The sequence below is a fragment of the Monomorium pharaonis genome, chromosome 1, assembly GCF_013373865.1.
Source record: "Monomorium pharaonis isolate MP-MQ-018 chromosome 1, ASM1337386v2, whole genome shotgun sequence".
NCBI lineage: Eukaryota > Metazoa > Arthropoda > Insecta > Hymenoptera > Formicidae > Monomorium > Monomorium pharaonis.
In genome coordinates, this window is record NC_050467.1 from 38,491,245 (window position 1) to 38,511,606 (window position 20,362).

At 35.3% G+C, this 20,362-nt stretch overlaps 1 protein-coding gene across 1 annotated transcript; it reads right to left on the minus strand.

Annotated features, from left to right (window-relative positions):
* Positions 1-1,596: 1,596 nt before the first annotated feature.
* On the minus strand, positions 1,597-9,909 carry LOC105835918 (serine/threonine-protein kinase/endoribonuclease IRE1). Its single transcript, XM_012679577.3, has 11 exons — positions 9,281-9,909; positions 9,066-9,186; positions 8,934-8,976; positions 8,389-8,768; positions 8,007-8,214; positions 7,655-7,887; positions 6,676-7,461; positions 6,197-6,493; positions 5,644-5,816; positions 5,318-5,509; positions 1,597-3,675 (listed from the first exon to the last, which is right to left on the minus strand). Exons 1-11 carry the CDS (start codon positions 9,359-9,361, stop codon positions 3,298-3,300), a joined length of 2,892 nt encoding a protein of 963 aa, XP_012535031.2. The 5' UTR covers positions 9,362-9,909; the 3' UTR covers positions 1,597-3,297.
* Between the last annotated feature and the right edge of the window lie 10,453 nt (positions 9,910-20,362).

The window sequence follows — 20,362 nt, forward strand, 5'->3', positions numbered from 1 at the left end:
GGAGGAGTCTGAGTAGTCTCATTGGTATGCAAAACTCGCCGATCCCTGCGATTTACTCAGTACCCTCTTTATACAAATATGCCGCGTTATATATGAGCGAATTTGTTGCGGATAACAAATTCGTAAATTTATCGACTTTTTTAATATTTGATTTTGTGATTAAGTATTTGATAATTTTAGTTTATACTATTTTGATTTGATTTATATGACTTAGGTATAAAATATATATGTATAAAGTTTTGTATTTTTATGTGTGTTTTTTTAGTATAGATAAAGTTTTTATTATAGATAAAGTTATAAATAATGATACAAATAGGATTGAAAATTGTAGGTTTATTATCTTTTTAATATATCGGGAAATAATTTAGTTGATAAAATATTTTAACGTTCATGGAACACTTCATATCTCTTCACTGCCTACTATTGTCGAAAGGTGAAACTTTAATACATTTATGGTTCTTACGGCAAATAGAGTAAAAACAGAGGTAAACCGATGTATCCTCAAACGGTAACATTCAGTATTTCATAGTCCCAATGTTGGTACAAGTGCCTTTCGTATCCACGGAGGTTAAACCTCGATTTTAACTTGGAATGCTTGCCGGTGAAATGTTATCAAGACTGAATAAAGCGATATATTGCTCTTATCAACAAATAGTAAGAAAAAATAGGAAGTAGTAGTTTTCTTAATACAGATTTGTATTTTTCTAACATCTGATACGCAGTTAATATTGATACAAACTTGCAAAGATATTCGACTATTGACCAACGGTAACTTGCTGTTAGTAAACTAAAAATTTTTTTATTAGTACGTTAATCAAGCGACGCGGTAGCGGCGCGACGCAAAGTACATAAAGAATCGTGTTGCATGATGCTAACTTCACTGCGCAAATGTCGCGACGCTACTAAGCTTTATCTGAAATTTAACTGTCAAATTTACTTTCAGTTAAAATATCTCGGAAACGAAAATCATAATAAAAAATCTAATGACAATTTTATTATATAATATTGACTATCAAAAAACCTTAAAAAGGTCAAAAATATACGCCAAGTACATAAACGCGTGCTTTCCAAAATAAATTTAAGATCAATACAGTTAGCCAAGTATATTTTTAAAAAGACTTAAAGAAATTTAATGAACATCTATTAAAAAATTGGGCTTAAACGGGCTTGATGATTAAAGGATTAAATGATTAAAATCGACTAATGGGATTATATAGTGAAGCAAAAACTTGGCGTGCCCTGCTTATATTTTTTTCTGAATTTCCATTTCTATGTTATTGATATTGATAAATGTATATAGAATGCAATTAATGTGACTCGGGTGTTGTTTTATCTTTATTATCTGTTATCATTGATAGCAGTGCCATGAAAGTAGTATCAGTAATTTTGAAACGACGTTACAGTTTTATTTCATGACGTCATATTGTCAGTACTGAAAGTGAATATCGGAACGCACCCATAAAAATGAACTTAACCCAGTATAAAATGACATTTTACATAGCACATGTCTATTGTTTCGTGTATGATGGCCTCAGTGTGCACTATAGTGCACAGTGCGCACCAATGCGTCCAACGGAATTCGCTAATAATCATTGATTAATCTATTCACTATTATGTTTTATTTGTTTGATAGTTTAATATTGTACAATATTAATCTCTTCATTTTGTGTATAACTTGCATATCATTTCATTTTTATTTTACATCGAATGAACGGTAAAGATATAATGATGCGATGTGACGCACGTTTCGCAAATTTAGTCCTTGTGTTATATCTTATACATCAGACACTTAATAATGTCGTACAGTTTCTCAATTTGCAAATATGCTCCGAATATGCATATATTTAAATAAGTATATTTGAAGACATAAATGAATGTACGAGTGCTAAATTACATAATGTAGTTCTTAATTCAAAATTATATTAGAATAAAAGTTAAGATTAAAAATCTTATTCGACTTTACAATAGAGAAAGTCGGAGCGTTTTGCTATAAAATACTATGGACATAAAAAATAGATGGTATTACATAAAACATTTTTCAGACATTTGCACATAAGTTCCATTTAAATTAAAAAATAATATATAATACGTATGTACAGAAAGCATATACAGGTACACATACATAAGTTACACGTACAAAGAGTAAAGTATATAAATATCTATAACATACATTTTTATATATCTATGTACAAAATTTTCACACACAGCCATTGTATATTCCATTTGGCGACTGCTACCGCCTGATTAACAAAATAATAATTTTGTTATATTATTTAGTTAACATGATTTTATTCGATATTTATATTTTAATATTTTCGTTAAACTCTTACTTTATTTAACAACATCCGTTTCCGTATTATAATATGTATACATAAATGTAAATATGCGTGTGCGCGCACGCGTGCATCTACACATGTATAATACGCATTTTTTCTACATTTAAAATGTATTTTGCCTTTTGTTTTTTAGAGTGAGAAGAAAGTATGAAAAAGGGAGTATTCTTGACCAAAAATGATAATCCAAATTTTACATTTCTCTAATTAAACAGTATTTTATAAGGTTTATTTTTTTTCAAATATTTTATTTGACCACAGCAAACAATCAATGATTGAATGCTATAAGATTTTATATGAAACGTTTAAATCAACGACTGTAATTCATCGCAAACTGCTATCGAGAATATCATTGCTACGAAATGTTTTGAAGGAACTTCCAGAATTCTGGTAGTGGAGTTTGCGATTTTCAAAGTACTAGTCCTATTTTTTATGATAATGCCTTATATAAAAGCTACAGTTATTAATCGTGAAATTTATACAGGTAGGCTCGTGTTGAAGGCACAAAGACAACGAACGATAAGATAAGACAACCATAAGTCAAGTTCTCTCGTTATCTGTAGGCAATATGAAGCAAAAAGAAAAAGCGATTGCCTTTCTTAGAAAGAGTTGCGCATTTCTCTCATTCTTATTCAGTTTTTATATATTTTACATCAAATATTACTTAAAAAAAGAGATATCGACATGTCTTACAAAAAAGTTACATAAACTTGGCATTTCTATCGCAGATTAAAAATAATATGAAAGATACATGTGTAATCTTAAGTATGCTACTGTACAAAGAAAGACTTACAATTAGAACAATTTCTTTAGAAAGTTCTCTTCCTCGATCAAAAACGAAACTATAATCTTATATATGTGTTGGTTGTATTATTATATCGGAACCACGATTCCAACTATACCCGCGTACAGTCGTGGATCTTTTCTTCATCTTTACTTTATTTTGCTGTGCTCTGAGAGCTATTCAATTCGCCGGATGCAACAACCATAGTGTTGATTCTTCTTGCTTCTTTTTTTCCTGTTTCCTTCTCTGACCACGGTACCTTGTACGATTGGGACTCCAATCGATGCCGTTCGTTTGTCGCGTTTTGGTCGACGTCGATAGAGCGTTACTAACTCGATTCGTCTGTATAATCGGTTGTTGTCCCTCGTAAGCACTTGCAAAAATATAATGTGGGTGATAATATTGTTTTAGACTCGACTCGTTTCGAAAATTTTGCATCGCGCACCATACGTGGCACAATAAACATGGGAATCTCAATAACCAATATTCCGTAAATTTGTTAGGAACCTCGCCGAGACTCTCCTGTGCCTTTGGGCTCAATTCTCTGTAGTGATGCTTCTAAAAAAAGAAACATCGATATTTGTCGATATTAATGATTTGTGTATATGAAGAATAACAATCAAGATGTACCACTAAAAGTGTCGTTATATTTTTCCTTGAACGTTTTAAACATATTTATGCATCTCATTAAACGAAACGCATCCCAAGTAATATATATTAGTTTTATATATGTTAATCAGAATTACATTCATTAGATAAGTTTGAGGAACACACACACGCACACACACACACACACACACACACACACACACACACACACACACACACACACACACACACACAAATCTTATTTAAATCAACATGTTTATTAAAAATCTTAACCTTAATCCGTCTTCTAATTTTCAATTTTAATTTTTTTTATTTTAATGGCTGTCTATTTTGAGAATCTAATATATTTATATTATATATCTAATACATTCCAAATATTGCGATAAGATTCTTTCTTGTATGGCCTATTTCTATCAACGTAGATTAACTTTAATCTTGGATTAACTTACTCTTTATCTCTTTCTAATTTTTGGAACTAGAATGAGATAACAAGTAAATTAAACCGAGAGTTGATCTACATTGGTAGAAACAGGCCTATAGAAGAAAATTTTAGAAATATTTTAGAGAAATGTGTAAAAGAAAAAATTTTCTTTGAGAAGTAAAGCCACAAATAAGTTTTCCTCTTTGACAAAATATTTCTTTATCAAAAAAATCTTTATATTTTACGGTATCATCCAGAACAATTTTATATTTTTAAATCTTACGAATATTATTTTATTGTTACTTTGAACAGAAAAAGATATTTTATCGATAATCTTGCAGACAATGATGAATTTCTTGCATTTAAAACATTCAATCTGTTTTACATTTTTTTTCTTGTAAATAATAATAATTAATACACGTAATTTTAATTAAAATTTAATTATTATTCTACATACACACGCACGCACGTATATACTGAGCGACAAAATTAACGCAACAAAAATTTATACCAAAATTTCACTCAACTTCAAATAATCGTAACTTTGCGAAAACTTATCGTATTGGAAAGTTTTTTTTTCATTCTAAAGCTTGAAGTCTCTACTTTAAAGAGCATTTGTCAGATTTTGATTCTTTCCTTTTCCTTTTTAGGTATTTCTTTAAAAGTAAGAATGTGTTTTGTGTTTAAAAATTTTCATACTTTAACGGGGTGCAATAAATTTTTCTTGTTAACTTCTTAAGAATTATCGTAAAATATGAATTTTTTTCTACAAATTGAAAAAAATTAACGCCTGTATGATTTTTTTGTGGCGGAGTTATGACATATAAAAGTTATCTATGTATTTTAGTCTTATACTTGTTAGTCTTATACCGCCAGCATTAGCATTACCTGATGCACATCATGAGAAGTTACGATTATTTGAAGTTTAGTGAAATTTTGGTATAAATTTTTGTTGCGTTAATTTTGTTGCTCAGTATATATAGAGCTTCAACAAATTTAAAACTAAAATATTGAAAGAAAAGGAAGTAAAGAGCGAAAGATATTAATTTAACGTTGCCCGATTTTAACACTAATTGAATTAAATAATTAATAATTGAACATGTGATAAATTAAAGTGCAATATTTGTACGCCTTGTACAATTGTTTACTTGTATTATTATTCTCACTAACCTTGTTTCGTAAAGCCCTGAGTAAGTCTCTTACGCTCTCGCCTCGGTAACTTCTATATTTGCGCAAATCTGTTGCAACTTCGAGATCTATATACAATCTCCAATCATCTCCTGTTACGCGTTTGCTGCAAGTTTCCAACGCTATTAGGGCTGGGCTGTCGGATTGATCTTTTTCCACTCGGTCACTGACATCCTGTCGCATGAATTATAACACAATAAAAAAAAGGATAACAAAATACGCACAATTCCTTATTTCTAATACGTAATCCAAAGTAATCGTAATCAAAACGTAATATGTAAATAAAACTAGTAAATTTTATTCTATACCTGAAAGAAGCCCAGAATCTCTGCTAAATTCCAGAAGAATGGATAATTACAAATTGCAGAAGCTGGCGGCCTCCTGGTAGGATTGCTACATATCATTGCCTTGATAAGCAACAAAATTAATTCTCTATCACTCGAAGATACATTTTGAAGAGCTGTTAAATTGCTCTCGTCACCTTAAACGGAAATTCAAAACAAATCAAATATATAGATAACAATTAGAATTTTAATTTAAATATATATCAATACGATACGCATGTAACAAACGATTATTATGTAACTGTTATTTGATAATTGATGTTATTTTATTACTGAATAATTAAACAAGTTGTATATTCAATTTATATCTAATAATAATATAATAATAATCTATAGAATTATTGCATCATCTCAGTATTGAATATTTACTATTACAATATATCTTCTCGGCTTGATTTATACAATATATTAATTGAACGGTTCGTATAAAAGAAATAACTTGAATACAGCCAACTTGAATGAAGCCAAAGACAAAATACAATTGAAAATTTTACTTCCTGTAACTACTGCTACTTACAGAGAATATTAGCTTGTCTCCGTAACGTATCACCAAAAGGATGCTTGCCACCGGAAAGAACATAGTAAAAAACGCATCCAAGCGAGAAAATATCAACCGCGCACGTGGTTCTTTCTCCGTTCAGCATCTCTGGCGCGATCCAACCGTCAGTTCCAGTGACACCGGATCTCCGTGAAAATGATACGCGGCCGAGTTGAAGTTTTTTACACAATCCAAAATCTGATATCATAGCGCGTACCTCTCCACGAGGTCCAGGTACAGAGAGTAAGACATTATGAGGCTTAATGTCTCTGTGAACTGATGCATATATACGATTTTAACAAAAATTTTAATAAAGTAAAATAAATTAAAGATTTTAATAAATTAACTATTTTCAAAGAAGAGTACACATTTTTTTTACACGTGTCTTAAAATTAATGCTTTTTAGACAAATTTTCGTTAATCATTAATTTGTCGTCAATTAATAAAAAAAAACTCACCAATATCTAAGAAATGAAGATGTGCTAATCCAGATGTAGCTTGATGCAAAATATTTTTCACAGATATCTTTTCTCGATCGTATTTGCCTGCCACGTAATCTTGTAAAGTGGCTTCTGCTAGCTCCAAAGCAATGTATCTGAACATACGATCTTGTTCGGTACAAAAATATCTGACTACATTTGCATGTGCATCTGATTCTCTTAAGAGAGCTACCTCTCTATCCGCAAATGTAAAACACTCTGGCAATAAGCGCTTCACAGCTACAGCACGACCATCGAATTCGCCTTTGTAGACAAATGTTCCTTCGCATCCTTTGCCAAGAACTTCTTCCGTATTGAATGTAATTTTTCCTACTTTAACTAAGCCATTCCCAATCTCTTCTGGCATAACAACTGAATTGCCTGATTTACCAGAATGATTCATACGACTGCTTTCACGTGAATCCTGTGACAATTGCTGGGGTTGCTCCTTACATTGCTTATATATATACCAAATTACAATTGTACCAATTGTCAACATAATTGGGATCATGATCAGCTTATCTATATTTTCCTGTTGACTAAGCCATATTTTGCTTGCATTGTAAGTTCTTGATATAATTCTTTGCCAATTTTGATTATTTTCTAACTGTATGGAATCATTTGATATATCCGACTGCACAGTGATAGATAATTTGGTCCCAGTGACATTTAACGCTGAAGACTCTAATATTACCGGATCGGATCGCCCGGTTATTTGAAGGAGCTGATTTTGCGGTTTGTATTCCGCAGGTATCTTGTAATGACCTAAGTAAATTACAGAAAGGATACAAATATATATATATAATATGCCATAATATACAGGCTGCGTTCCGAAATTTACTGCCAGTACTAAAAATGTATAGTACATGTAACATGAACTATAGACTTTCAGTACTGGCAGTAAATTTCGCAGCACAGCCTCAATATACATATGATATAATCATAATTTGTATATTACCTAACATAATAACATTTTCAGTACGATTGACGTTTTGATAACTATCGTCAGCTATATTAGAAACATGATCCCTTGGCAATGGTACTTTATTATTCGTATCAATTTGCGACGTCACCAATGGTCCCTCTAGTAATAAGTGTTCTATATTACTTGATATAGTTGTTGTGTCCAAATCGACAAGCGATGGTAAGGCATAGAGACCATATTGATGCTGTCCAATGTACAAAGTTGGGCTAAAAAAGAAGGTCGTGAATCAAGTTATTTTAAACTATTATAATTGAAATCAGCTGACATCATTTCTGTTAAATTTACGTGACAAAAAGTCTTTTTCTTCTTAAATATTTCAACTTACAACAATTCAACGTCAGTTGGCTTTGTTGCGAATTTTTCCCATAACAAATCGCCAATACTCTTGAAAGGAATTGTCAACAATCCATCTTTGGTTACAGTATACATAGCTATCACCGGACTTTTTAAATCCAATTTCCAAAGAATTCTGCCTAATCTCCTATCCAAGGTTACTACACGACCTGTCGAACTTGCAGTAAAATGTACCAAATCTGAAATCAAATAGTTTCTTTAATATATACGTGCGTATAAAACATAACTTACACATGTATATGTATTTTATACATTGTATTACATATAGAAAAATGTGAAAGATATTTAATATTTCTAATAAATGACAAACAGTCTTGAAAATCTTATCTATTATGAAAGTGAATGATATACACCATAGTTGTCTATCACATCAGGTTCCATTTGCATAGCTGAATAATCATAGAATGTTACGTTCCATTTTCTGTCTTTGTGCTTGCTGTCGACCATGATAATATTGTATTCCGTACGACCAACGAAAATAGTATTCTGCATTTCCAAAGGACACGTATCTTTTACTGTATAAAAACTTAAAAGCTGTTCCCTTTCACCAGTCGTTGGATCGATACTAAACCAAGTGTCAATTTTTCTGCCGGTATACAATATACCGTCGCTGCTTCTACATGGACTACTGGCGACTAACTGAGGAATAGTAAATGGCAACTTTTTCAATGCCTCTGATTCTCTACCAAATAGATAGAGTGAACCATCTCTGGGATCTGGTAGAAATATAGGCCTGAAAGCATTGAGAGCATTTTCAAATAGTTTTGTTTAACTTCATTATTTGACAAATGTCTTGAAATGTGGCAAATAATCAAAACTGTGCACTTGCACTTATTTTTGTGAGTTGTGTATTATAAATCTGTGTATAACATAATACTATAATAAATAAATAACATACATTTTAGTTCCTGACAGATTGATAGGCATTTTAACCACAGGTTCTAAAACATACGACAATAGTATATAAAACATATCATATAAAACAGAGAATATCAATTTTTTATCCAACACAATCCAGCAAACTAATTACCATCATCTTGCTGCCATTGTATTTTTCCAGAACGCTGGTCAACACCCACAAGCAATCCACCAAGTGTAGAGAATAAAAGGAGAGTGTCATCTTGTTCCGCTACCAGTTCAGTATTAAAGTTCTAACAATATTATGAAATTATTTGAAATAATTCAGTTTTAAATGATGCAAGAATTTAAAAACATCCTTATGACAGAGAAAGTTGTATTACATACATCTACTTGTTGTCCCACGACGAATCCGAGCATCGTCAAAACGAGTGTCATTAATCGAACCACCGTCATCCACTTTTGCATCGTGAAGAATTTTTATGTAGCAATGACCATACGATAAATGAACGTGGGTGAATTTCTCCCAGCACAAGTTGGACTCCATGTAACAGCAACAGTTACGACGCATTAGTTTACGTTATTTTGGAGCAAGATGGTTGGTAATTTTTGCAGGTTGTTGTCTAACGTTTTATTGTCAAGATAAGACTTCCTCCAAGATACAATATAAAATATCGTATTCTTAAATTTGCAATTCTATGCATTGATCTCATCATTCTTGGTTAAAGACAAAACTTAAAATCCCACGGACAAGGTTATCTTGCAAAAAGAACTTTGTCAAGATGGTTTATTTGCGTTGTTATATTGCGATAAATATACGTATATAGTCGAAGCGATAATACAATTGTCGTAACAAACATATTTTACTCATTGTATCACGAGTCTCTTCAGCCTCCAAAGAAATTCGATTGACAAAATCAATCTCACGTCTCACAAATAATGACGCGTAAATAATGACACACACATTTTTTATAAAATTTATCATATGGACACGTGTCTTATATATATGTTATGCACACATCTGTACCAAGATTGTCACTCTCATGTTATTTTTTTGTCTAGTAGTCCAGCGCCGACTGGATTATACCCCTGTAACTAAATAACAATCTGTCGGTAAAATATTACGATATTGATCGATAAAAATGTATATTTTCTGTCCTTTTTTATAATTAAATTTTTAATATTTTATAATTAAATTACAGTAGGTATAATAAGCCTTAAGCTCTAAGGAATTAATCAATTATATTGGATTATTTTTTTCACATTCAATTATGATTGGATTAATTTACTAATTTTCTCAAATTTAACTTAAAAAAACAAAACTTTATGCAAAAACTTGATACAAAATTTTTATTGTATATACATTTTTGCATTTATTTTTCAAGGTATTTACAACAGTTCAAGTATTTAAGTTAAATGCATAAATACTTGAACTAAAGAAATCTAATCAAGTTGAAAAATTTAGTCAAATTAACATTTTTTTCTCAATGTACAAAATATTATATAGTAACTTACGGTTTCATTTGTTTAATCTCCTCAAGAGTTTGTGGTCTTACTCTGCAGAAAACTGATATTATCGTTTAATTCTTGTTTAGTGTTGTAATATTCTATTATCCATTATCCATTTTAGAAGTCGATAGTTATAATCGTTCATTGACAATACTTAAATCTGTATTTTCTTTTTTTTTTGTAATTCTAAATTTGTAAAGTTGTTAATTATTTAGTTATTTTGAAATGAATATTTCTCGTTTTTTACATTTTTCTTTTAATTCAACTATTTCTGCGTTAAAATTTATTCTTTCTTTTTTATTAGCTGCTTTTAGCGCAGATAAATATTCATCTATCTATGCTAAAAGCTTTTTTATTTTTATATTTTTTGGCATTTTAACTTCTTTATTATTTTTCTTCTTCAGGGATTTCAATCTATAATATTATAAACAATTATAATATACATAATTAAATATATCCAATATTTTATTTGTAAATTAAGTTTATATAAAATAACAAAATAAAATACCTGCTCTGACATTTGTCGTAAATGTTTTAATAGGGTGACTGGTATTTCGCTCACAAGTAACTACAACAAACAAAATAACAAAAAATTAAGCTGATCGAATTTATTTTGGAAAGCACACTTTTATGTACTTGGCGTATTTTTTTTACCTTTTTAAGATTTTTTGGTTCCCGTTTTTGGTTGATTTTAATCATTTAATCATCAAGCCCGTTTAAGCAATTTTTAAATAGATGTTTATTAAATTTCTTTAAGTCTTTTTAAAAATATACTTGGCTAACTATGTTAAATTTCAAATTTATTTTGGAAAGCACGCGTTTATGTACTTGGCATATCTTTTTCCTCTTTTAAGGTTTTTGGGGGATAAATTGTCATTAGATAATTTTTGCAATTATTAATAAAATCAATAGTATTATTAAATATGTGTGAAACATATTTTTTGATACAAATAGATACATAAATATAAGTGCATATAGACGCATAATACAATTTGTGTATTTATATATTTAAATTTATATAGTAATATTATAATATTATTATAAATGTCTAACCATTGGCTAATACTTACATGCAGATTTTTTAAATCTTGAAAATAGTTTTTATAAATAAATTGATAGAGCAATATATACTTCTTAATAAATCCAGGAGGTGTCGTACCTATTCGCTTCAGGTATTTTCCGTACAGATGGTTAATTCATATAGTCATCTAAGTTTACTAACGAACCCACGAATTTGAGCTTATTACACTGAGGCTTATGACATATATATTGTATATTTTCATATACACTTTTCTTTCAATAATTGTTCCATAAACATTTTTCAAAAAGAAGTAAACTAAGAAATAGAAGAGAGAATAATAATAACAAAAGATTAAAAATGCGATCCATATATATATATAATATGTTTGATATATTTATTTTGAATATTAAAAATATTAAAGCTTTTAATTGAAAATAAGTAATAATTATTGACTAATTTAATTCTGCCAATATTATATTTCTGTAAGGGTAGCCAAAACATATATTTTATTAAATTTTTAAAAAAGAATATTACTTAGAAATATTTTTTTATAAATTTCCCTATTTTTTTATATATATTTTAAAATTTTTAAGCAAAAAATCTATGAGTCGCAATAAGTTATTTTTAATTAATCTGTGTGGCGTAATAACTGACAAAAATCTCTATATTTAATGCAATGAAAATTTTAATTAACACAATTTCCCTAAAATTCGCATTGCGAAGAAATTTTATTCGACACGGTACTTTCAAAGAGGCGCGTATTTCTATTATTAAACATACTTTAATTACTTTAATTGAACGCCTTTGTTAAGCAAGATATTCTACATCATAAAAACATGTCGTTTCGCATCAAATGTCGGATTAATCTAGCAAGGACGTTAGCTCAGCGGGTGGAGGATGGGTAGGAGCGTAGACGAGATATGGGCAGACGAGGGGAGAGAGCCGCGCAATTAGGAGAGAACATAAATCCCGCAGTTTAGCACACTTCCTCGCCATGCCAGCAGATCGCAGAATACAAATCAATCAGCATAACGGTCGACTGAGCATTTAATTTCCATTCGGCTTCTGATCGAGTGGGATTCGTCGATTCCGCAGCGCTGCGTGTCGGTGCTTTGCCGTAGAGCCGCTTGTGTGTGGCGGCAGGGCCACCGTAGACACACGCGGTATCTCGATCCCGCATATACCCCGTGTGCTCGCCACTCATCCTATTGTGGAGTCTCTCGAAACGGGTCAAACGCAACGGACGACGGGGCGCAAAAAGGATTTTGCACGTCCCGTAACGAGCTCGACGATGGCGCGATTCCGATACGCACGCGATGCGTAGTAATTCGAGTTTGCACGAGCGGCCGGTTTTTATGTGATCTCGCTTTAACACGATACTTGAAACAAGATGTTACTTGAATCTAAAAGTTCCCTAGTTCCCATAAATTAATAGCGATACATGTTACATTTTTAAGCATTATGTACGTAATATGTTATACATGCTTAAACTTTAACGCGTAATATAATGCTAAAAAAAAATCTAACATATTTTTCATCATTTCTTTAGTACGTAATTTATTTAGTACGATATTTATTAACGAATATTTTATTTGTTTCTATTTTTATTTCTTTCATTTGTTAACAGCTTTATTTTCGCTAACTGTTATTTGTGATGTCTCTCCCAGCGGATCGGGAACGGTCAATATGTTGACAGCACTTTCGCTGCCACTAAGTGTAGCACATACACATCGCGTAGGATTCTCGTGTACTTCCGCACCACCTCCCCGAGATTTTGCCTTCAAACTACCGCCGCCACGAGCCACCGTTCGGGCTTACCTAACTTAGTCGGCGGCGGTGGCGTGGGTCGCCGTCATTGCCAACCAAGTTTATGGCCCAGACCGACGCCCATAAACTGTACAAATGGTAAATCTACCGTAAGATCATCCCAGCCGAAAATGATGTATCGTAGGTTCCGCGGGACGTACGTACCCGAGAGCTGGTCGGCACAGCGGTATGGCCCTGCTTGACCTCCCTCCCTTAAAGAGAGCGTATATGTATATAACGCGTGAACATAGAAGAGGACTCGATGATGGCGGGGAGTGTTGCGAGCGGATACGAGACTCGCCATTTTGCCTCTTGGACACGTTACACCCTTCATCGGATACCTTCGAATGCCATCGAGGCCGGAGGGCCGTCTGTATCTCAGCTGGCGAGAGATGGTGTGAGTGTCAGGCACGAGGGTCAATGACAGCTCGCAATGAACGTTTAGGAGAGACATTGCCCGCGTATGGACTTGACACCTGCGTGCGATTGTATCATTGTCACTACGGAATCGCAAGGATGGAACATGTATTGGAAGTCCGAATATGTTAATAGACAGCGTTAACTGAGTTGTACGAAACACAAATCATATTTCGTTAATTATTAGAAATTGAATTCGTGATCAATTTTTAATGTAAAATCTACTAGATTTTTATATCTAGGATAGCTATCCCAATTATTATCGGTTTTTTTTTAATTGCATTAAAACAACAAATATGATAGTATTAAAAATGTTTTAATGTTAAACTCTAAGACTATCATATAAAGCAAATTTGCAGTAAATAGGAAGACATTAGACGTGCAACAATAATCGGGAAAGGCAGTATTCGGGATATTAATTGACAGGACTGAGAATAGGTTTATATTTATTTTTAACTCTTATTATATTTTCAAATAAAATCAATTTTCGGTTTTGTTGTTATTTTGCGGATATTAAAGTTTTCGCTAGAATAATGTCCTTAAAGCGGTACATTGATTGGAACAATTATTCTATTCGTAAGCTTTATCTATATGTTATTTTTAAAGTCTAGTATCTTCCAGATATAATTGTTTCGAATTACATTGCTATCAAAATTCGATTAAATGTTCTATAGAATATCCATTGATTTTACGAATTGGTACCCGACAGAACGCGGAACGGATGTAACAATCGCGGCAATCTGCCTCTCCTGAGATGTGGAAGCATCATATGATGACAATGCCTCGTAACAATCAGAAAGCTTTACGCGGAGCATCAAAAAGAAATCTGGTTTGGTATATTGAAAGACTAGTCGTTATAAATTGCGGCTTTTTAGAGTTTATTTCGATCATATTGTGTAATCATTACGATACTCTGCTCTGATTTAAAAATGCCATTGTGAATTTAGTTTCTATTGATGTGGGCGAATTAACTTGGCCACGTTTTCTATTTCGCGATCATCAGTAGATACAAGTTACGAATATAAAACTTACGACAATATATGTTTAAATCAAAATTAATACTTCAATATTTAATACGCTCGTCATTCTTCTTTTTGTGTGTGAAAATTATCTTGTTTTAAACTAGTTACTCGTAAAGATTCTGAACGAGTAAAACTAACAGGGAAAGAAAGAGAGAGAGAATTAAGTGAGCGTAAGTTGATGCAACGACGTTTTCGCATAAAAACTTCGCGGCACGTGCTGCTTTTTTTTAAAGCACTAACGCGTGCTTCCGGTAACCGGACTCATTCATACAACTATTACTAGCGGAATCAGTGATTATGACGCTTTACATTGAAATACACCGTTAAATATAGCATAGCAAATTTAACTGTGCCTCCGCGAGGTAAATGCCATGATGCTATCGACGATAATAAAAGACGCACCGCGTGCTGATAATATTGATCCACCTAGTTACTATTTACGTGCTAGTAACAAAGGCGTGTCGATTGTTACAGAATGAACCGTCCCCTTCTTACTTCACCACCGGATTTAACTTCCCGATACCCACACCTGTACTTACCTGCACCTTAAGTGAGATGAACTGTACGTAATGGGACAACCCTTACTAAATCCACTATTGTAAGAAATCGGTCGGAGTTAATAATAGCATTCGGCTTTTGCTTTTGTGGTCTGCGGCCCATATTGTGGCACGAAGATCGCGGCGCGCGTGAGATTGGATAGGGTTCATTGAGCGATGCCCTTTCGTATTATAACGGAGGATGCTTTCTTTCTCTCTTCCATTTATTATAGCTATAATACACTTTCTTGATAAAAAGGATGAAACGCTTTTAACGGATGTGCAATTTATATTTCTTACGACATATATGGATTGAAATCGTAAATGAAAGTCACGTAATTTCGCGTTTATTTTTCAGACTTGCGTGCATTCGGAGTTATCATTTTTAAATGCAATTACACGCCAATTAAGGCGCGCCACGCGATAAACTCCGTAACGAACTCCGTTTTTAACTCTTGGAGTTACCGTGCGCGAAACTGTCTGGTCTATTACCCATTGAGATCGATTTCTACGTACTATCGCATACTCTTTACCTGCGAACCCTTCGTCACCGCTAAGGCGGGAAAAAGCTGTGGATCATCGACATAAAACAGAAGTAAAGACACGCGAACGTGGGCAACGTTGATGAGCAGAGAGCGGCAGCGTACGGTCTCTCTCTCTCTCTCTCTCTCTCACTTTAGAGGCATCCCTCTTCAATCAATTCGGCCTCTCTCTTTTGCTCGCCGTTATCACTCTATCCCGCTCTCTTTTTGTCACTCGGCTCTCTTCGTCTCTGTCGTCACTCCCGTTCAGACCGCTGCCGTTGTCCCGACGTTACTTCCGTGACGATGAGCTTCAATACGCGCCGATAGTCGCGGCGGGAAACCAACGAGCCTACCCAAAGTCGTCCATGGTTTCCACGCATCCAACCCAACCCAAGCCCGGCCTAGCTCAACCTGGGACGAGCGGCGAACACGTACAAGAGATACATACACGCATAGACGTAGGCATGTACACCGCGGTGGTGCACACGTGGTGAACGCATACTCCCGCGCGGATGGGCGCGAGCGCGCACCCATCCGCTCCTCTGAAATAATAATAGAAGAATGAAAATGAAAGAAAACGAAAAAGTAATAATCTCGGGGATCTTTTAAAATCCATCGAAGCAGACGAAGCCGCCGGATTGTGTTGTGTGTTAGGGGCTTCTCTCTTTCCCCGCCTTCTACCATCTTCCAGCACTATCTCGCCACCCTCCCCTCCCTTGTCTCTCCCGCTATCTCGGCTCTTTTCTCGTCGCTGTATTTATATTTCTTGTCTTACTTTTCCTTGCAGACCGAACTTCTTACCACACGCCCCGACGAGAAGAATCCAACGACGACGAGGTATACAGTCACACATCAATGTACAATGCAAGAATAAGGTGCGTCTACAACACGTATGTATGTACATGCGTTCCGCGGTATGTACGTACAGCGACAATTTATCTTTTCTCCTGGTGCATCCTATCTGTCGATCCATCGATCTCTCAGCCGGTTTATACAGAGCATCGTTGCGCGACGATAAATTCCAACTTACGCTGATAAATTTTCTGCTCTGTCGCCGTCGCTCGAACTTTTGTCACATAGAAACACGGTATGACAAAGCGATACACACATACGCGAAAGCACGCACACATACATACATACACACACAGGTATGAAATAAAATTTTATACTGTGTCGACTTCCACTTTGTCAGATATGTTTTTACAATAATTAAGTATTTCGGATCAATTGGAGTAAAAGAACTTGCCTAACGTTTCTTAAAAACTACAAAAAGTAAATCTTGTTCACAAGATAAGTTTACTAAACTCAATGCAAAATCAGTAACCTTGCGGCCTAATTTGGAAGAGCAAAGTTCATCGATATGTCTCTATGCCTTCGAGGAATCGGCTAAACCGAAGTCGCGAAAGGGCTACACATTTGACGCATTAACACAGTAGAAACGGCTGCAAAGGGGGAGAGGAAGAGAGCGAAAAGGGACTCTATGTTCGACGGGAAACGTGGATGGCGAGCGGGAGATTGGAGGCGGTTGACGGGGATCAGAGCAAGAGGAAGACATAGGATTGGAAAGAGAGGCGCGCAGGGCAAACGGCAGCGAGAGAGAAACGGAATGAGAGAGGGAGAGGCAGAGAACGGAGAGACCGGGTTTCGTTTCGGGGTGAGTTCGAGGGAGGGGGGGGGAGGCACGGGATTTCACGGGAGGCTGATCACGAATGGACGCGTCTCCCGCAGCTCTGCCGCTGACAGCCAGGAATTGGAATTGCATCGGCGTCGCTCGATAGCCAGCCATCCCGCCAGTCAGGCAGCAAGGCAGCCAAACGGCCTAACAGGCAGAGAGCTCGGCTGTCCACGAACGCTACTGTGCCTGTGCCTGCCTATGTACCAACCGAATCCACTGCCGTCGCCGCGTTTCCTCGCGTACAATCCTCTTCAGCAGCGATTCCCCTCCAATAGATCTCTCCGTGCTCCCGATAGAGAGAGAGAGTGAGATCGAAACATAGGTCCGGAGATCCATGCGAGACGGACGGACGGATGGACTAGATGCCGATATCACATCCTGACGGATCTCGCATCTACATGAATACATACAACGTTTACGTTTAACACGTCCATTCACGTATGTGTGAGTAATGCTAGATTGGAAGATCCAGTCAAGGATAGATGTAACAATGAAACGACCAATGTCTAAAGACATGAAACTGTCGAACGAGGAAGCATTGATAAATTCGCTTGACTTTTGCTCATTAAATTTTCCGTAATATTCTGTTTTCTATTTCCTTTATCTTAGGAAAGAAATAAATTGATAACAACCTCTTTTACATTCAATTTTATTAAATTTTATTATTTATTATTTTATTATCTTATATACACAATTGTTTTATTATCTTATATACACAAACATTTTTATTCTATAATATAATAATATACAATTTTAATGCATAATTAATGAGTATAATGACAGCAACATTTATTTTTTTATGTTTGGCAATATTTGTGCATTTGGTTATGTAATGTTGCAGTACGTTAGCAATACGTTAGGTATTATTTATCGTAAAGTAAAGTTGCCGAATTTCATATACAGATCTACACATAGCTATTGCATTTTGTATACCCCAGAGTAAGGTAATTCTCTCTCTCTCTCTCTCTCTCTCTCTCTCTCTCTCTCTCTTTCTCTATGTTTGTCCTTCTCTGAAAACTCGTTATTTGGGTTATCGAGTGTATATAGATGTACGTCGACGGACGGTAGGTAGGTAGACACGTTACGAGCACGTATAACCCGGATTGATGGCAGTCCATGGGATCTCCGCGAAATACTGGATACCCGCCTGCTCGCCAGTATTGTCGGACCTGTGTTTTCGAGGGGATTGAATTTTTTGATTTAGGGAGCAGACGCCTATACCTCGTTCCCTGTTCAGTGCCGATTGCTATTCCATGCGCGGATTCGAATTTAACGCTGTAAAACAGACGTTATCCCGCGATTACGAGTGCGAGTACACGGAAGAAGCTGAAAAGACTTGTAGAGGCACAAAGTTACCCAATCGTTAAATGTTCACCATTTTTTTTATGTGACAATAATTTAAAGGACAATTAAAATTGTACGAGAACCATAAAAAATCAACATGCATTTTATCGGACTGATGGAACATTGATTTTTATGAAAGCGCATAACGTCTGTGAAGAGGTAATTTCTTTAGCCCGTTAAGAATAATGTCTCGAAATGTGTAAAGATAATCATCTCGCGGGAACGTAGGATACCCATTTCCGGCGCGAGCGTTACGAAACATCGAATCAGAAGATGGTTGTAACGTGGTAACGACCGTAAGGCTATAACCATTGTTGAAGGACGAGAAAAAGACCCTAGGGAACGCGGGTGCGTGCCATCATTCCTCGCCCTAACAAGGCCCCCCGTTGCGTGCAGAAGCGGTTGCGTATCAGCCACGCTAAACTACAATCCCCGTTCGCCTTCGCGATCACCCTCGGCTCGCCTATGTCCAACCCCTTGGCCGACCACCCCTACGTTCGTATCAATGGTCCTAGAAAATGGTCTCACCTCAATGCTAATAACATGCTGATAGTACGAGCAACACGCGGCTGCTCCCACAGAAAACGGGGCTCTTCATCCCCCCCTCCTGTCCATGCTTTCTTCTTCCTTTGGTGTATCGCCAATGCTTCCCTACCACGTGTTCGCCGCACCCTCCGTTTACCCCTTTTTACGGCACTTCCTCTCCTTCCACGATATGACTTATGTCCATGGGCGATGTCGTTCCGCGTCGTTCCATAATTATGCCATACCGAAACGTAACTTTGTCCCTCTCGTCGACGAGCCGCAACGATCTACGACGACGATCGGTGTCATGACATCGGGGGTATGACAAGGGGAATTGCTTAATTTTCATGAGCTCAGGACGCGACCCCTTTCTACGAACGACTCGAAGGGATGTTGATCATTATGAAATAATAAAGTGTCATAGTGATAATCTTTTAAACGGGCGAATCTACTAGGCGAAACTGAACAAGAGATCGGTAATTATGTTTAAAAATACATTTCTTTGAAGGGATGATAGATTGTTTAAAAAATTTCTTTTATAGTACAGTTTATTAAATATCTGTTCACGTTAATCTCGCCAAATTATTTTTTACAATATTACACAAGCCATTTTGGAGTATTTTACTTGAACGTTGCACCGTATATTTTCTTTAATGACATCTTCCTAAATAAAATATCTTTCGCATGAAAAATTGGGTCAGGCTATTAACGATTCATGCATTACACGTCATTGTCCGTGGTGAGACGAATAAAGCACATCTCAAATCGCTTTGATCGCAGCCTGCGGCCATAAGAGTAGTACGTAAACCGACCGCCATTTTCAGATATTCGGCGACAATTCTAGATCTCCTCACCGATATACTTGCACTCACACGCACACACGCTTTCGTCTGCGCGTGGTTAAATAGACGAGCACGGTAGAGGGGCAGAGAAATAAAGATGGGTACCGGAACAGGCCGAAGGGCGGAGATTAAGGGTCGCCGAGGAGATGAGTTTGTTAAAAAGGCAGAAGCGGGCCAGCGGCACGCATCAGGGACATCAAAGCGACAAGACGAAATGAAATCCAACCGTTGCCACCCCGCACGGAGAA

Excerpts from the sequence above, each read along its gene's own strand:
- LOC105835918 (XM_012679577.3), bottom strand. The coding sequence starts at position 9,361 with ATGCAAAAGTGGATGACGGTGGTTCGATTAATGACACTCGTTTTGACG. Across the intron at positions 8,977-9,065 it reads ACAATGGCAGCAAGATGATG|AACCTGTGGTTAAAATGCCT; the intron begins GTAATTAGTTTG and ends CGTATGTTTTAG. Across the intron at positions 8,215-8,388 it reads TGATGTGATAGACAACTATG|ATTTGGTACATTTTACTGCA; the intron begins GTGTATATCATT and ends ATTTGATTTCAG.